The following is a 17,745-nucleotide window of genomic DNA, read 5'->3' on the forward strand; positions in this document are numbered from 1 at the left end:
ACAGCTTTGCATTGCTTACATTGCTTACCACAGAAAGACATTTGATCATTTCAGTGCTGCCGGAGAAATGCAGAGGTTAATAAGGCTGCTCCAGAGAGGTATACAACAAGGTCTGAAGGAAAGAACTATGAAGTAAAAGTTCCTGAGCTTTGCCAGGGTTTTTTGTCATTTAAATCTAAACCAGCAGCACTGCCAATAGAAGCAAAACAAGACCTGTCAGCATTTTTGCTTCATTACAATATCATTGTTCAGCTATAGGCCAAGCAGAAAAACAAATAAATAATAAAAGTACACTTTGTCAAGCTGAGCCAGACTCTCATGGTAGGTATTCTATAAACACACCCTGTAATTCATTTTGATAGAGTGTAATTGGCTTTGCAAGGTTTTAAGAGCTTTCTCTTCAGAACAAACACAAAAAGAAAACAATGTATTTTTGATTAGATGAGTTTTGCTATTTCTTTCAATTCCGTAAAATAATTCCTTTTTACAAAGCAGTGGGTGATAAATATTTTCCTGGCTGCAGGTGGGTTGCTGAAGTGTGAGCAACAACAGCTACCACTGAATCCATTAGAGCTAATGGGCCAGCAGGACTGCACCTGAGTTCAGTGGGGTAGCCACTGTGCTCACGCATGACAGGATGGGCTCAGGTGTTTTGCTGGCTGATGCCTAGAGAACAACACACCTCTAAAGACTGTGCTATAGAGAGGGATTTGCAAAGTCCCTGGCAGCCTCTTTTAGTGAAGCAATGTAGGCAAGGCAGAGTGGAAATGAGAGTTGTCAGAGGAAAAACCGTGCTTCTCATTTCTATTTAAACTCAAATTATTTGAGATTCTGATCATGGCTCTGGGATTTATGTGGAGGAGAGCACTAATGATTCTCATGCTGGTAGTGTCAGGGGCTTTGTCTTTACTACCAAGACATTTTCCTGAGAAATCCAGACCCTGACGTAGACCTACACTTAATATAAATTTGCCTCTTATGAGAGAACTCGAGAAGTCGTAATGAGATGTGAAGAGCTTTTAAAGTACAATGTACTCTGATCAGAATGTGTATATGGCTTAAAGGTAACTTCTGCCAGCACATAGGAGGGAGCATTTAATACCTACTCCCCAGATAACATTAGAGTCTGAATTCCTTGTAGACTGTGCAGAGAAAATTAGCGTCTACTCCACAAATAATAACAAGTTTTAAAGTCCTTAACAGCTCCTTGATTAAAAGATATCAAAGGCTTTATGATCATAAATCAATCTAACACCTAACTGGGCTAGGGAAATCTTTTCATCCTCTCTTTAGCAAATGACAAACAGGGTCAAGGATCCATTTTGCCTAAGATCCTACCAAAAGCCATAAGCAGAGGTGGGGTCATGCGCCATCAACCAGTCGCAAGATAGCAGCAGATAACATTCCCTGGACTAGATGGAATTGCCCCAGCCTGGTTCTGTGGCCACATCTTCTCTCAACCAACAGAAAGAAAACAGATTATTCCAGTCTGCATGAATAGCTTCCAAATGTCCTGTACGTGGGTTGCACATTTTGGAGAACACAGAAGGGATCTCCTGGAGCTGACTGGGACACTTCCTTTGGGATCAGCAGCTTGCTACAAAGAGATGACAAGACAGAAGCTAATCACTGGCAACAAAGTGGTTTTGCAAGGACACGGGCTGACAAGAAGATGAGATGACAGGAAATCTCTGTTGTAACAAATTATTGGCAAAAAGAGATGGTGGGGAAAAAATGGAACTGACAGATAATTTATACCTAACAACCAGCCTGTAACCCAGCTCAGAGCTGTGGCTCCTCACTGCCAATCTCAGGGAAAATCTGAACAAAGTTCAGACTTTATTGCTGACACCCATCAACATAATGAACAGAGTCAGCATCTGTCATATGGTAGTGCCAGCCTGAGAGGAACGCTTCAGTCCAGGGCCGGAAGTGTTCAGTCACCCTTCTGAACAATTTCTCCTTACATAATGCTTACACCTGCACAGGTATGGCTGTGTCTGGGCCCACAGCAGCACTTCACTTTCGAACGGTAGGTGTGCTTGGAACAGTCACTGGTGGGAATGCAGAGGACTAAAATTTCAATGGTAGCTACAGTGGTGCAGAGTTCTGTTAGTTCTGTGTCCAGGCCTGGGACCCTCAACACAAGAAAGACATGAAGCTCTTGGAGCAGGTCCAGAAGAGGGTCACTAAGATGATCAGAGGGCTGCAGCACCTCTCCTATGAAGAAAGGTTGAAGGAACTGGGCTTGTTAAGCTTGGAGGTGGGAGACTTCTTCACTGGGAGCAGGAGAGGGCATGTGTCTGCAGGGCAGCAGAGGAACTCTGTGACCACAAGTGCCAGGACTGGGCAGTGTTGCTTCCAGGCAGCAGAACGGTGGCAGCCCAAGACAAGGACTTCTCTTGCAAAATACAGCAGTGCAACCTTTGAGCTGCTGATCATTTTTCCGTTTTGGCAGCCAAGCAAATGTTGCAAGAGAGTAATTCTCATCCATTGTACCCCGAGGGTTAACAAGCATGTAAGAGAAGAGTTCCAGATTTGGAGCTGGCAGCCTCTACTTCTCCTTTAATATGCAGAGGGCTCTGCTGAGTCTCAGGGATGGTGGGAGTTGCCTTTTCTTTCTTTCTTTTTGTTTTTTTGGGGTTTTTTTGGAGGGTGGAGGTGAGGTCACAGGAGCATATGGAACAATTACAGTAAAAGCACAGAAGACTCTTGGAGAAACTTCCTGATTTTAGAAGCCTGCTTCTTGTTATTTTACAGTAAGGCTGTAAAGCACAATCTGTCCCCAGGAGAGCCCAAGGAAGGAGCTGTGGTTTGGGTGGGCCACAGCAGAAGCCAAGATAGGTGTGGGTAGGATGGGATGAAGCCATATGTCCCCGTGGAATGCCAGTGCTTGCTTCAGGCTGCACCATGTGATGGCTGCTTCTGGTGTGGCAGTGCTGGGTCTGGGGTAGCTTCCAGTGCACGGGCCTGGGCCTCTCCCTTGGCTGCCTTTTCTCTTCGCTCAGCAAGAGGTGAGTGCAAGCTCTAAGACTGAACTGCACTGACGGCAAAGATGTGACATCAAAATTAGTCTAAAGCATCCCCAGGAAACCTCCTCAAGACTATTTTAATATTTAAGCTTCTTAAATAGCAGTCACAAATGGTGATGTGGAAGGTATTTTTCCACAAATCAATTGAGGCAAGCCAAGCTCAGGTGAACAGCCACACATCACAGCAGAGCTCACTGTAACAATTGCAAATTACATTTTATAGCATTTGGCTAATCCAGGGACATAATTCCAGGTAAGGTGCTAGTGAAGCCTCCAGTCAGGCAAAGACTGTAATGACACTGAGGTCAGGTGTGAGCTGCACCCTGGGTGCTTTGCATACAGAACAGCAGAGATTTGGTGCACTGGCAGTGTGTTTTGTGGGAACACAGCAAAACCTTTTCAATTTTGCTCTTTTCCCCACAGGCTGGAGGAAGTGACTAACTGCTGAGCAGGCAGGCAAGGCCTTGGTGAGAGATGGCAGGTACGTATTGGAATGTAAAAGTGTCCTGGTGCTGTGTCTGGTCTTGGTGCTGTTAGTCAGGCATAAGTCACAGCACTACATCTAAGATCGACTTCCCCAGAGAAATCAAAGGCTGCTAATTGAGAGGGAGGTACCGGTGGGAATTTTTTACGCTAAGACGATAAAATAAAGGTCTCCTGCTGAGATATCCATTTTGGGAGATGAATGATAATTTGCCAGAACAGGACAGCTGAAATTAATGATGATATTCTGCTGTAATTTGTACTACTCTACAGCCAGAGTCGAGGCAATGCAGCCCCTGGGGATCTGTACCCAATTCCTCTGAATAAGGATTTTCCCACTAATCTGAGCAGCTTAAAAGATGGCACTTTCACCAAACATTTGGCTTCTGGTCCAACAGCTTCTACTGAGGACAAAAAAATACCTGCACTCTACAGGTCTTGTACCCATGCTAGTTCTTAACTGGTGGTTTTAATTTGCTGTCCAAAGAAGAAAACCAAGTGTCCCACCTGGATTTCACATCAAGAAAGTATTTAGTACTTTTCAAGCCTATCAAAAGGGCCCAGAGCTGCACCAAAGTTCACGGAAGTGACAGCGTAATGGCCAGCACCTTCCTGAATCCAGCTGCAAGCAGGTTCCAGCCTAAGTGAAATTCAGGTGCCTCTCTGCTAAGCAGTGTCCTTGCAGTAGGTCTCAGCACCTGGCTCCAACCCACCCCTGGCACCTCCAGCGTCACAGCTGCAAAGTGAGGAGGGATGACAGAAAATGCTCTCAAAAGGTTAAAAAGAAAAATGCAACAGAAATGCTGGCCAAGTCAGGATCAGGCTTGGAAACTCTCTCATTCTCAGTTTGAGCTTGGACATGTGGAAAAAATAATAGTCATGAAAAGACTTGCAGGCCCTCCCAATCTTGATGAAGAATAAACAATGCAAAGGGACACAGCAAGGGGGGGGAGAGAAAAAAAGAAAAAATATAAATGATGATTATCCTTTCTGTATTTGCAATGTGGAAATTAGGACAGGGTAGCAGATAATTTAATGCCAGCATATGCACTGAAAAAGTGGAGGAGGCCTCAGGGGGGATTAAATATGGCTGAAGAAACAGCATCAGTATGGGAGAGTCATCAAATGAGCCAAAAGGAGAGAAGCAAGTGGGAATACAAGCATGGGCCTCGGCTGCATTGTTCACAGAAACACGACCAACACCAGCCCACAGAACACAGCAAATGGGGTAAGGCATGTGTGGGCAAGGAGAATGATTGATCTCCACAGGGTAGCACAAGACAAGAGGACAAGAACAAAAGGGTTCAATATGACAGAGTTTAACTGCAAGTTAGTTAGGGTTTCTTCTGCTTTTAAAGAGAAAAAATAAAATAAAATAAAATAAAATAAAATAAAATATAAAATAAAATAAAATAAAATAAAAGCACCTACAGCTGGGGTGCTTTAGAACCAACAGAGCAGAAAGCTCTAGAGGAAGGGTGATGGACCACAGCAGAGGGCATTGCTGCACAATGCTGCAGCTCCTCTTGCAATGCAGCAAGTGGGCACACAGCAAATGTTGGCAATAGCCACAACTGCTTTCTAGTTGTCCTTGAGTTGTACAGGAACTCTCTCCACACCTCTTCTCTCTTCAAGCTGTGAGGAAAGGGTCCATACAAAGGCTTTGTGGAAAAAGCAGAGCTTCAGTGCCAGCCACAGCTGGCTTTCCCTTTGTACAGGGTGCTGGCAGCTGTATTCCTCTGCCTGACCAGAGCTTGGTGTGGGCCATGATGTGAGCCCTGGGGTGATGCTTGTTCTGGAGGCTCTAGGACAGTACCTGTCTGTGTGATGGGTACACACAGCCTGGGCCACAGGCAGGTGTGCTGAGGGGGCTTCAGCAGGAGCTGTGAGGCCTTGGGGAGCTTTGGGTTGAAGGCAAACTCACTGTCTGAAATATCCTCTGCATTTGTGGGGAGGATCTGCTACGGGCACTCCTCTTTTGGGGGGGATGTTAGGGTGGGAGGTCTTCAGGTTAAGGCTGTGATTAAACCTCATGACATACTGTACCCAGTGCCATGATGGGACAGGGCCCATCATGGGAAGCCACTGACAGAGGCAAGTTGGGCAGTCAGTGGGGTTTTCAGTCACAGTGAAGATTCGGTGTTCACTGACTGCTAATCCACAACTGCTCACAGAGCCGCACCATGGTCACAGCTTGCTGCATACCCTGTGCAGGAGTTACAACTACATCTCAGCATGAGGTAACAGTGTAGGGTAACTGCATAAAAAGAATGTCTATGAAAGCTGCAGCAGGAGATGTGCAGTGATTTTATTTATGTTTATCATGCAAACCTAAACACTTCCTATGCAATTGCATAGACTTGTGCGAGATTTGTCCTATAGGAAACTAAGGGGGCTGGTGATGGGTATTCCCTTGGGATCTTACAATGTGGTTTTCCATCTTTCAAGATATTTCCAATAAAAACACTTATTTGGAGACTTGATGATAGGCTTTCATATTCAAATACCAGATGACTGTACCAGTGTCTCCCTTCTGTTAGAACAGACTCATCCATAGGAAAAAGGACAAGCAGGGCTGGCTCTGGGGTGGGACTTGGTGTTGCTGCTCTCTGGGATGCGATGCTGGCCACATCAGTTGTGTCTACACAACCACACTGGGCATAGGAATGAGAAAAATGGCTGCTTTTCCCATACTCTCACTAGATAAAGCATATGTATTTGTGGGCCATCTATGACTTTGTGACCTGGAACTAGGCCTTTTGGAAAGCAAAAATTAAAGGTGAAACTGTCATTTTCCAAACTCATAAGCATCTGCCAGCAGAAATGAGGCTGTTGTAACAAAGTGCCTGGCATGGTTCTGGGAAGCTGCTGTCCATGGCCCTGTCAGACCTCAGGTCCCAGAGAAGCAAGCTCAATTTAGAACAGGGTTGGCACGCAAACTGCTCAGAGAAGGTATGAGGGCTCAAGGACTTAAAGGTGCTTAATTGCTTTATGGAGCTAAACTCCATAAAGAACTTAAGCTGCTGTGAAAAAGGAAGCGGGCTGAAATCCCCAGCTCTCCTTGCTGGAAGCTTGGGAGCAGCCTGGGCAGTTGCTGGGAGCCACTGTCCTTGGGGAGCTCCAAGCACTCCTCTAGGAACTAGAGAAAGAAATGGGAACCAACTGATCTGTCCACATATACAGCCTCTGTTTCTGCTTTGGTTCTTTGCTTGGCTTCTGCTTCAACTCCTGGTTCTCATCGTGCCTTTTGTAATTGAAGTGCTCACCATTTTCTCCTTGGGAGAAAATATCAAGTCACTGGGCTTTTAATAAGCTTCAGCTCAAGATGGGCACAGTAAGCTCTTTTATCCTTGGTTGTGAAATGTTTGAGCCACTTCCCTGCACTGAGTCCAAACCTGCAGCACCTTTCTCACAATGCACAGAGTGGAACTGGAGCAAGAACCCATCTCACCAAAGCCAAGTGGGAGCATCTGACTTTTCTGCTCATGCAGCCACAACACCCAGTACAGTGTGGTACCAAGGCATTCACCACCATTCACTGGGTGTTAATGCACAAAGATTGATAGCAGATGTGTAGATGGGGCTGGCAGGGATCTGCAGGAAAATGCATGGACTTATTCATGAGTTCATGCTGGAAGAGGACACTGTTGCTCAAGGCTCATATGAGCTTCCCTATCCAGCAGTCTCGCTCACACACAAATACAAAATTAGGCAACATCCCAGAGACAGGATTGCATTTCCCTTGAGGAAAATAAGAGGATTTGAAGGGCTTCTGCACTGCACTGGGGCATCCAAGCGTGTTTGCAGTGTTCAAAGTTGCCAAAGTACCAAGATGAAAAGCAGCTTGGAACTAAATGGAAATTGGAGTGAGAATAGAGAGACTTTCCTGGAGATGTCTGGTGGGTCACAGAGGGTAGGTTCTATTCCAAAGGGCTGGAGGAGGCCTCCTAAAGTACAGATCCTCCTCTACTCTTTTTTTTTTTCTTCTTTCCTCTAAGAAAGGAGAAGTAGGGGCTTGGGAACTCCAGATGCATGGCTGGGCTTGAGCAATGAGGTAAGCATTTTTTTTTGCAGCTGAAGATGTGCCTCACAAAATTACCCAATTTGACGCATAAGTTAGGCTTGCAACATGACAGAAGAACTCAATTCGCTGAGGATGCGCTCAGGCTGACATGGGGAACCGAGAAGTGTAAAAACATAGGACAAAGTTAAGGGTTTAGGGTTGTTTGTTTTTGTAAGTACATGAAAGTCAGCTCTGCCTCAAGTTGGTGGATTTTTCTTCCCTCTGGGGTGAAAGGGGGCAAACCAAAACCAAACATCCCGCCCTGAAGCCCAAAGCCCCATGTCCATTTTTTCCCTATTTTTATTGCTTTGTGTAATCTGACAGTTCCCTCCAACGAAGGGTGATTCAGAGACGAGTTCCCTCTTAGCTAACCACCAAACTTCAGTGGCTTGGATAAAAGGGAACCCCAAACTGAGTCATCCGAGGTCAGCATTTCCTTAGCCAAATCAAAGTTGTGCCTACGAGATGTTCTAAATGTCAACAAGGCCTCTGTGTGTCAGTGAAGTTGCCACATCTCATCTTCTCTTCCCACAAAAGGAGTTGTGTGTACGCCACATTGTATTTTTACCGATTAAGTTTAATGTGGTAGTGATTAAACTGTGCCATGTCACTTTGCTTTGTGTTTTATTCCTTTTTTTTTTTTTTTTTCCCTTCTCAGAAATCTGCCTGCAAAGCGGCGGCAGCTATTTTTTCCCCATAATTGCATCTGTTTCAGAGAGCAGACAGATGTTGGGCTGAAATTCATTATGGTATTCATAAAACCCGTTGGGATCTGATGACCCAGTAACATATAGCTACCGTTCCTTGCAAAGCAGTTACAGCGGTCGCCACTTGACTGAAGAGACAACTTTGCAGATGAAAGGAGGGAATAACCCGTAGCTCAGCAGACGGCAGCAGTATAAAATCGATGAGTTCGGTTTATTTCCATAAATCATCTTGTTCTTCATTTCACAAATTTGCAAGCCAGGCTGCATGCATCGTTCCCAAACTTCCAGCTCTCCAAGCTGGAGAGGTTGGTGCTGCCAGGGTGATGGGGATGTGTGCTGGCCTGTACAAACCAGCACGGTGGTACCTCACCCCGTCCATTCAGGAATCGCCGGGGAAGGAAGCTGCTCGGTCTCCTTTTGGATATCCTGTGCAGCTAAACTAGTGTGGCTGCCAGGAACTGACAAGGCTATTTCATTTTTAAAGGGCTGCAAACTACTGTGTGTGCTACCACGTGGGAAGAGGCTCCCTGGCAGCAGTGGCCCCGTCCCTCAGTCCTTGTGCAGCAGCTTGCAAAGCACAGGGCTGAGGGCAGAGCCAGGTCTGCAGGTTCCCAGACCCCTGGTGCAGAGCTGTAGGTTGGAGCCACGGAGCACCCCGTGTCCAGCTCTGCTGAATGCCAGTTGCTCTGAATTTTACGGTTCAGAGGATTGAGAAATGCCGAAAGGAGTCGGTTTGCCCAACGCAGGCTGAAACCAACACTGAAGAAGCTGTTTACTTCCTGCAGACAGGAAATCCTGCCCTGTTAGGGGTTATCTATTTTTTCCTTTTCCTGCAAACCTCACACCTGTAGTAAGGGCACAAACAACACCAGAGGAAGCAGGCAGCACGCTGGCTGAGCTACTGCGGTCTGCAGAGGGCTGGGGGAGCTTCTGCAGCCCCGGGCACTGAGTTTCTTTAGTTTCCTTGGGGGATGTTCGGTCCCCATGTGCTGCACTTCCCTTTCTACAGCGCACACCCGTTGCATGCATGCAGCACTAGCGGGGCTGTGGCCGCACAGGAGTGTCCCACTGCCGGCTGCACGCAGGGACCCTCAGCCTGGGGGTGAACGCCCTCACCCGTGCCTCTGAGCGCACCTGGCCCCATTGACGGCGCGGTGCCGGTGCTGCCGCACGGTCGCGCTCCGAGGGAACGAAGGCAGCGGCGTGAGCGCGTGGGGCGGCGCGTCCCCACCCCCCCGCGTGGCGTGCAGGTGGCCCCCAGCCCGGCACGCCGCCCCGCGTCACTTCCTCGCAAAGTTTGCCCGAGGAAATGTCTCCGCCAAAGTTACCCGCGGCCGCCCGGCCCTGGGGCTGCCTCCCGGCCCGCTGAGCGGGGAGGGCGTTCCGGAGCGGGCATGCCCGCCTCCCTGCGCTCGCCGGAGCACGGCCGGGCCGCCGCGGGCCGAGGGTTGAGGCGAGGCGGGCGGACCGGACCGGACCGTTAGCTGAAGCCGCGGGGCGCCATGGCCCGGGAGTGCGCCGCCCGCAGCCTGGACGGCATCGACCTGGCCGCGCTGCGGGTAAGGGCGGCGAGCGGGACGTGAGGGAGAGCGCTGGAGAAAATAACGCTGGAGAAAATAGCGCCGGGAGGGAAGCTGCAGAGCTGAGCGGGCAGCCCGAGCCTGCTTTACTCTGAGCTCCTCATCGTGACCGTGCGCTTCTCCTTGTCTTTTCGTGTTGTCCGATGTCTGGCCGCGTTGGCAGCCGCCCCGCCGAGTGTGCGACGGCTCCGCGCTGCTCCAGGCACCGGCAGGACAGCCCCGGCCCCGGGCTCCAGGCACTGCGGGGGGAAGCGTTGGGTTGGGGCGGAACGCGGCCGGAGGGAGCGCAGCGAGCTGCTGCTAAAAATACCCGAGAAAAAGGGTTGGGAAAAGGCTTTGCACGAAATCACATGGTGGGGAGGGTGCTCCGGAGAGGAGACAGAGAGAAAGGAGGCAGCGGGGTCGGGAGCGCCCGCGGGGTTGGCACGGAGCAGCTGGCTGGGAATAGGGTTTGAGCCCAGCTCTTCTCCGAGCGGCGCGAGTCTCTGGGCTCAGCAGCTGAATCTGATCTCCTTCAATAAGTGATAAGAAGCCAGTGTAAGCCTGTCCTGCGGGCAGCCTGCAGGCTTCGTGTACAGCCCTGCACGAGGAGAGGCTCCCTGAGGCTGCACAGTGCAGGCCTGGTCCTGAGCAGAACGGACGAGGACCTGGTGGGGAAATCTGCTCAGTGCTGGGCTGTGCCCATGCACACCAAGCAGGGATGGCCGCTTCCCTTCCCCCCACCCTTGGGTCCCAGGGCAGCACATCTGGCCAGCTGCACCAGGTCACTCTCCAGCACACACTAGCCCTGCCCCTGAGGGTGCTCGCTGCAGCCTATCCCTGTTCCTGGACCAAGGTGCTTTGGGCTGCAGTTGCAGATGCTGCAGGAGCATCCTCGTGCAGCCCTGCTCCGTGACAGTGGTGACTGCAAACTTTCCAAGTGCAGGTTCACTGGGGCAGTCAGCTGATAAACAATCCACTGATTGCTAAAGTGCCCAGCACAGAAACCTGGGCTTCAGCCACCTGGCTCCTGTTACCTGCAAAGTAATGCATTTGGTTGGGCTCCTGCTGCACATGTGGGCTTTCATTCCACCATGCAGTGGAAGTGGATGTGGTGCCTCTGTGCCAGCAGATGTGCTGCTGCCTTTAAAGCACTCTGCCGAGAACTTGCAGGAAAGCAAGAAGCCCACCATATGGTGCTGTACCTTACAGTAATTAACCTCAGAGTGATGGATGTCCAGGCCAAGGTGTTGGCATCTGTCAAAGTGAAGCTGGTGATGTGCAGGAGCTGGCTGGGAAGGATTAGGTGGACCATGGGACAAATGCTAGCTGGGAAGAAGCACTGCAGCAGCAATGGTGCTGGCTCCCAGCTAATTAGGAAGCTGGCTGGTTGTGGGGGCTCTGCCAGCAGAGGATACTATGCTGATGGCCAAGCAAACAAGGGCAGTCCAAGGACCGAAGTGAGAGCCCAAATTAATATCCTTTATGAGTCTTAACAAGGCTCAGTCCACTCCCGCATCCTGATTAAAAGGGAAATGTACAAGTATTTTGGCTGCGCTCAGAGCTGAGGAGACTAGAGGCATTAGTGCTCCATTGGCCAGCGAGGATGGGGAGGATTTCAGCTATACTAAAGTTAACGCTAATATTTATTTAGGTAATCGTTTGGGCTTAGCCTGAAGTGAGCTATTCAGATGCTAAATCAGAATCAAATTGAGTGGAAAGTGAGAAACTGATTTTGGGGCACGTGAGTCATTTGCATAATAAACAAGTGCGGAGGAGTAGAGTGAGGGCAGGGCAGTCAGTTAAGTGAGAGGGATGGTAACACCCTTCGGGTTGAAAAAGGCACTTTAGGTTCTTCCAGGCTTTGTGCCCCGTGCATGCACTGCAATTCAGCAGCACTGTTTTCTGCAGGAGAGGGGCAGGAAGGGAGAGCAAGCTTCCCAGGGGAGCAATGTGAGCAGTGGGGTGTCGTGCACGAGCAAATGTTGCATGAAGTTGACAGTCCAGGAAATATAGGATTAAAACTCATTTAGCTTGAAGACAAAATCAAATGAATTCACGAATTCCTTGGCTTGTGGAAGCTGTGGAAGTCCCTGTTGTGTTGTCCTGGCAGTGGAAGCTGCTGCCATTTATCATGACAGTCGTGCCAGGGAGGGCAGACTCTGCTCAGAAAAACACCCACGTATTTCCTCTGGGATATTCTGTAAGTAAAAGTTTTCAGATGAGATACAAAGAAGGCAATATTTCTATTGAAAGAATACCATGTAAGTGGAGTGGAGAACGTAGGGTCACAGAAATTGAAGTTTGGAGATAAAGGCTGTTCTTTTGTATCACAGCCCTCAGCAGTGCTGATAGGCATTGACTGACACGATAGATTGCTGAAACAGATGTGGTAAAACTGACACATGGAACTAATAATACTTTATATATGTCTTGCAATGAAATCATCCCAACAAATGAGCAAGACTGATAAATGGCTCAGTCAGAAACCAGGAAACTGGTCTCTGGAGTTCTTAATGTTTTTACACGGATCTCAAGTGAGTTTAAACTGAAGGTACAGATTTCTTAATGTGCTCACTCATGCAGGAGCAAACGTTTCCTTGCAACAGGATGTTTCTCCTTCATATGTAAGGCTGTGGGATCTCATTCCCGGGGAGGTGCTGCAGTGGCTGGCATTGGGGTAACTGATGCTAAACCAGCAGGGCATGCACTGGCTCACATGGCACACTGACTGCTGGCATGTGGATCTTTCATGAAAACTTACAGTGATCTGGTTTGGGTTCAAAGCCAAGACTTTGCTCAAATTCACCTTGTTATGTTTGCAGAACAGCCAGCTGAGCGTTCTCAGCCTGTGTGTTGTTCCTGTATCGCTTGGGATGCTTCATCTCCTTTCTGGAAGGCAGTCAGGCCTGAGCTTTGTGTAGCACCTTTCTATTCCATTATGGAGGTTCTTTCCTTTGTTGCCTTTCTGATGCCAAGCATTTCATAGCAGAGGACAGCAGCTCAGCCTCCAGATTGTCTTTGCATTTTAAAGCTTTTTTAAAGCTTACTCAACTGCTAAACTGAATCAATTGAATGCTCATATTCCTCACGCATTCCCATTTATTTGTTCCATCTGCTGTATTGCCATACTTTGAATCTCCTGAGTTATCTCAAGCAATTTGACTGGAAACTTTAATAGAAGCATGTTTCTTGAACTCCTATTTATTAGTTATTTCCATGTTTAGTGTATAATACACACCATTAAGAGACATGCCACAGTCATTTTCATTTTGATTGTGAACGTTTCCACTCTTACCATGTGTTTGCTTTGCTGCAAGTAATGTTCTTTTTTTTTCTGCTTTTTGCAGGACCCTGCGGGAATATTTGAACTGGTGCAGGTTGTTGGCAATGGGACGTATGGACAAGTCTATAAGGTTTGGGCTTCTCTTTGTTTTATGATGGTGATCTCAATAAAACCATGTTTCCTAAAGCAGAAATGGGAACAGAACAGTGTTGTCCCAGCAGCAGCCTGGTTTGTGTATCTATCTCCGTCATCTGTGCCCTTCCTTCCAGCCTGCTTTCACGTCCTGCTGCAGATGAGTTGGCTGCTGGCTCTGCTATGGCCTTCCCTCTGCCCTGCGTCTTCTGTCCTGTGGTTATTTTTTTCTTCCTCAAAACTGTTTGACAGGCGGCTGGCACAACTGAAATTGGTGATGGCTGAACTTGGCCTGGGGTGTGTGAGAGCCCTGCACACGCTGATGCAGTGCTGCTCTCCATTGCAGAGGTGTGAAGTAGCCAGGCCACCAGGTGTTTACTTTCACTGTTACCTTTGTCATGGTGATGTCAAAGCAGGCCTACTGGCCACCAAACTGCAACAATTAAGCCTTGTCTTGCCATAATATGTTACGCGCATTGTGCATGCTTTGAGGTGTGAGAACTTGCCTAAGGAAGTGGTCTTTCCCTGTGAAGAACAATCTAAGGGATAAAGTAGGGCACTGGGTCTGTGTTGCTCTGATTTGGAGAAATAAGACAGGAAGGAAGGAAAGGGCCATGCTGCTGGATCAGGGGGGTCAGAAAGGAAGAGCAGCAGCACCAGAGGAAGCTGTCTGTTGCTGTTCTCCCCCAAGTCCTGCTGCTCCAGACTGCTGTGCTGTGAGCTTTAACATTGGGCCCCCAGCATTTGGCCACACATTGCACTTCAGAGTCCATCTTCTGGCTGTGATCTGCTGTGATCACGTTTTGGTTCCTACTTTGAAACTATAGCTACGTTCTCAAAGATTCTGGAAGATCCCCTGCAGAAGCAGTCTGGGGAAGTTTCTGCCTTCCCATATATGTGTTTATTTTATTTGTCTGGCAGAAACAGATTCTTTCCTGTGTAACTGTTTGTCTGCGTCATTTGTGAGATTGTCATTCAGATACTGAATAGTATGAAATTCAAGATGAAAACTTGGGGGGTTTGTATAGTTTGTGTGAAGCCAGGAGACATGCAGGGGTGCTGTGTTGGTTAAACCATTGACATATTTGCCTGTAGAAGGTCTGAAAGCTCCCAAGTGGCCTCTGAAGGACGCCTTTATTTCCTTGCCTAGATTTATTTTATACTGGCAGAAAAAAAATGCAATCTGCTCATCTTGTAAGGATGTGGAGAGTGAATCAGCTGCTTAATCATGGCAGGAGCAGGAAGGAGCAGTGCAGCTCACTCCTCTGCTGCCAAAGAAAATGTTCTGTGTGACGGTGTGGGTCACTTAGGCATCCGCTGGGAAAACAAGTAAGGAATATTGATAACAAAGATTAAAAACTGTACCCAAAGGCTGCTCTCTTCTGAACATGCGAGACCGAGGTTTGCTCACTGTGGATGAGGAGATTTAGGTCTGGGAGTATGGCAGCACCATGAGCAGGTGCAGGAGCCAGGGCCCAGCCTGCAGCACCACAGCTTCTAAAGGGACCATTAGAAGTTGGGTAGTGGCATTCACTTTGCTTTTTCACTGCTAGGACTAATGGGTCATGTTAGGGAATGCAGTAATTATCTTGTAGTTTATCTAGTTAGAGTATAGGCTTGAGATCATAAAAATTTATAAAGCAATCCTGGTTGTCCAAATATATTGTCATGTCACTAGTGCATGTTTTCATTTTTGTAGGCATCAGATTCTTCCATGCGTTCAGAAATAGATACATGTAGCATCACACTTCATCAAAGTAAAGCATATTTCAGGCTAAATAAAGTATGTTCAAGATTAGTAAACTGTTTGCTTGGCTCTGAAGATGACTCAGTGTTTTAATAAATGCAGCTGTGTAAAAATGAAAATAAAATTCAGAGGATTTATCATTGGATATAGAAAACATTGTTTAACAGATATGTTGGAGGAGGATGTTGTTTGTAGTGAATTGTTCCAGACCAGTTCCAGTTCTGTGTCCTCTAAATGAAATGGAAGGGGTATAAATAGTACTGGTGATAAAGCTGGAGCTGCCTACAAATGTCATAAAGTCAGGATTTGCATGTAAGAACTGCCTGAAAGCTAGAGGGTTTGTTGACAGCTTATGCAGTAGTAGGGTGTAACCATGCCGGCATTGGCAACTTCAGCCTCTGGAAAAGAATAAATTAGATATTAAAAATTCAGATAGCGCTTAGAAGACATGAGACTCAGGCTTCGTTATCTCTTGACAGATGAGTTTTTCAACTAATTACATGCTTCCAGGTGCCGAAGTCTGAAGAATAGAGCCATGCGTGGAGCAGTCCTGGGTGAGACCAGGGAAGGGAAGGCGGTGGCTGTTTCAGTGGAGGTATTTGGGGCAGCTGGAGAAGTACACATACTTGCTCTTTCATGCCCCTGCTTCCTGAGGCTTGAAGTGCAGGTCAGGAGGTATCCAGGCCCCTGCACCATCTGCACTAATTGCAAAGAGAAGTTCCCGGGCTCCCATGCTCCGCCGTGAGGTTGGGGCTGTCCTCTGGGAGGAACTGAGATTGCTGAAGGTGTCACCCGCAAACTCTGAGGTTTCGCTTCCCTTCTGAGCTGCAGTCCCCTTGCCCTGTAACTGCTTCCCAAAGAAGCTGGGGAAGCTGTGGGCAAGTGTCCTTTGCAGCAGCATTAGAGCTGTGGGAAGCAATGTAGGAGATAACAGCATCTTTTTCATTCGCTAGTAGTTGCTGCATTATGGTGACACTGCTGTGTGCTGTTAGAGGTAGTACCTTTACAAGCACTTTGGGTGAGCACATTGGTCTTAGTGTGCCCAAGGCTCTGTCTTGCAATAGAGAGCTAGCAATGTTCTCATCTGGATAATCATTTACCCACTCCCACTACCTCCAGGACTTTATAGGGATGCTCTTGTTTTCCTTTCACAGTTTTTACTCTACTGCTATGAAGAACTGGATGGCAATTGGTTGTCAGCCTTGATGCAGAATGGTCTCAGCTGTAGCTCTGTCCATTCTGGTGTGTTTAGTAGTAACTAAACTGTAATTTTGTGCATGCATGTGAAATACTATTTTTCACAAAGATTTCAGCTCAGAGTTTCATACTCATCATTGTGGGTGGCTTCCATAGGAGCCTGTTAATGTGCTTTCTGTCTTTTGATTTTCAGTGCTCTGCTTTAATTGCAGGGTCAGTTTTCTGGCAGGTAAGATGCTGGATATGTAAAGGAAGCAGGTCTGCATAGGGAAGTGCCTTTCTGTTTTTTAATACAGCTGCTTCTTGGCGTTGAACCAGACTTCAGTGGTTGATGTGAGTGGTTTGTTACTCTGCTGTTGATGTATGGTGGCAGGGGTGTTGTGAAGCACAAATACAACTTTATCTTAATTTGCCATCTGTCTGCCGAGTTCTTTGTATTAATTTACTGAGTAGCTGGCTGAAGCAATTGAGAGCAAGGGGAAAAGCAGTGTGGTTTTTCAGGAAGATTTGATACTCCATGGGAAGATCACAAGACCATGCTAAGTTGTGAAGAGTGATGGCAGTGCCTCAGGCAGCTGAGGGAAGGTTCAAGTTAAGAAGCATTACCATGGTGCCCAGTGCAGTCCAGAACATGAATGCGAATAGGCTGAAAACTCCCAAGAGATCTCTTTGGGGCAGTCAAGAGCAGCCACATGATGGATGCTTCTCTCAGCTGAAATGCAACTTCAGACTCTCCAAACCGCTGCCAAGAGAGATTACAAATGTCACATCATCTCAGGGCATCTTGTTAGCATCTGTGGTCAGTTACGCTTTTAAAGCCAATCTCGGCCTTCAAGGCACTGAGGTTTTGGTCAAACAAGTGGTTGTTCTTTATAGAAATGACAGAACGCTGCTTCTGATTCTCAAACGGTTGGTAGGAGTGTTTGTTTGTCTATTCATTTGCTACACTAGGCTTTTTAGTAGCATTGTTGATTATCAACCCAGGCCATTCTATGGTTCTGTGATCTTGTCAACCTGCAAATTGAGTTAATGGCAGACAGCAGTGTATACGAAAGTGCTGCTGCATCATAGTGTCTGAAGTCAGCAGGTCAATGTGCGTGTCCTGGGCTCAGCAGTGTGAGGAGACAATGGAGATGAGCTGCTCATCCTGGCAGTAGGGGCTTTGTTCAGGAGAAAGTCTAAACTTAATGTGTGCTAGTGCCACTGTCATGAGATCTGACATGCTATGGTGCTTATGAACTGAAATCAGCACATCTCAGAGGCTGAGTGTTCCTAGGGGGGTTACCATCCTCTTTGGTAGTACTTGGTACATGGCCAGTGCTGGAATCTTCTGTCTTGGACTTCTCATTAAACCATCTGAGAAGCTGCTTAAGGGCATCGGTACTCAAACTGCTTCTCATTAATGACTCCAGTGGGGCCAGTTCTTAAGATATTATTGTCCATGGTGAACAATTTGGTGGTGATCTTATTTCCTCAATCCTCAGCTTCATCAAAGTTCGTACTTGTGTAACAATTCAGTAAGGTTTGCTTATGCTTCCA

At 47.5% G+C, this 17,745-nt stretch overlaps 2 protein-coding genes across 5 annotated transcripts in view; both read left to right on the top strand.

The window, feature by feature from the left end:
• IL1RAPL2 (interleukin 1 receptor accessory protein like 2) overlaps positions 1-8,192 on the top strand; it is a 305,577-nt gene extending 297,385 nt beyond the window's left edge. The window contains exons 11-12 of the mRNA XM_032444395.1: positions 3,456-3,513; positions 3,789-8,192. Coding sequence (XP_032300286.1) covers positions 3,456-3,469 — 14 coding nt within the window. The 3' untranslated portion in view covers positions 3,470-3,513; positions 3,789-8,192. The remainder of the gene's footprint in view (positions 1-3,455; positions 3,514-3,788) is intronic.
• Positions 8,193-9,565: 1,373 nt separating this feature from the next.
• Positions 9,566-17,745, top strand: part of NRK (Nik related kinase) — an 80,680-nt gene continuing 72,500 nt past the window's right edge. For 3 of the 4 annotated variants that reach the window (XM_015860734.2, XM_015860736.2, XM_015860735.2), the window contains exons 1-2: positions 9,567-9,844; positions 13,195-13,260. In XM_015860734.2, coding sequence (XP_015716220.1) covers positions 9,788-9,844; positions 13,195-13,260 — 123 coding nt within the window. In that variant the 5' untranslated portion in view covers positions 9,567-9,787. Of the gene's footprint in view, positions 9,845-13,194; positions 13,261-17,745 lie in introns of all 4 variants that reach the window. The other variant, XR_004307040.1, reaches the window with a different exon arrangement.

The sequence above is a fragment of the Coturnix japonica genome, chromosome 4, assembly GCF_001577835.2.
Source record: "Coturnix japonica isolate 7356 chromosome 4, Coturnix japonica 2.1, whole genome shotgun sequence".
Classification (NCBI taxonomy): Eukaryota; Metazoa; Chordata; class Aves; order Galliformes; family Phasianidae; genus Coturnix; species Coturnix japonica.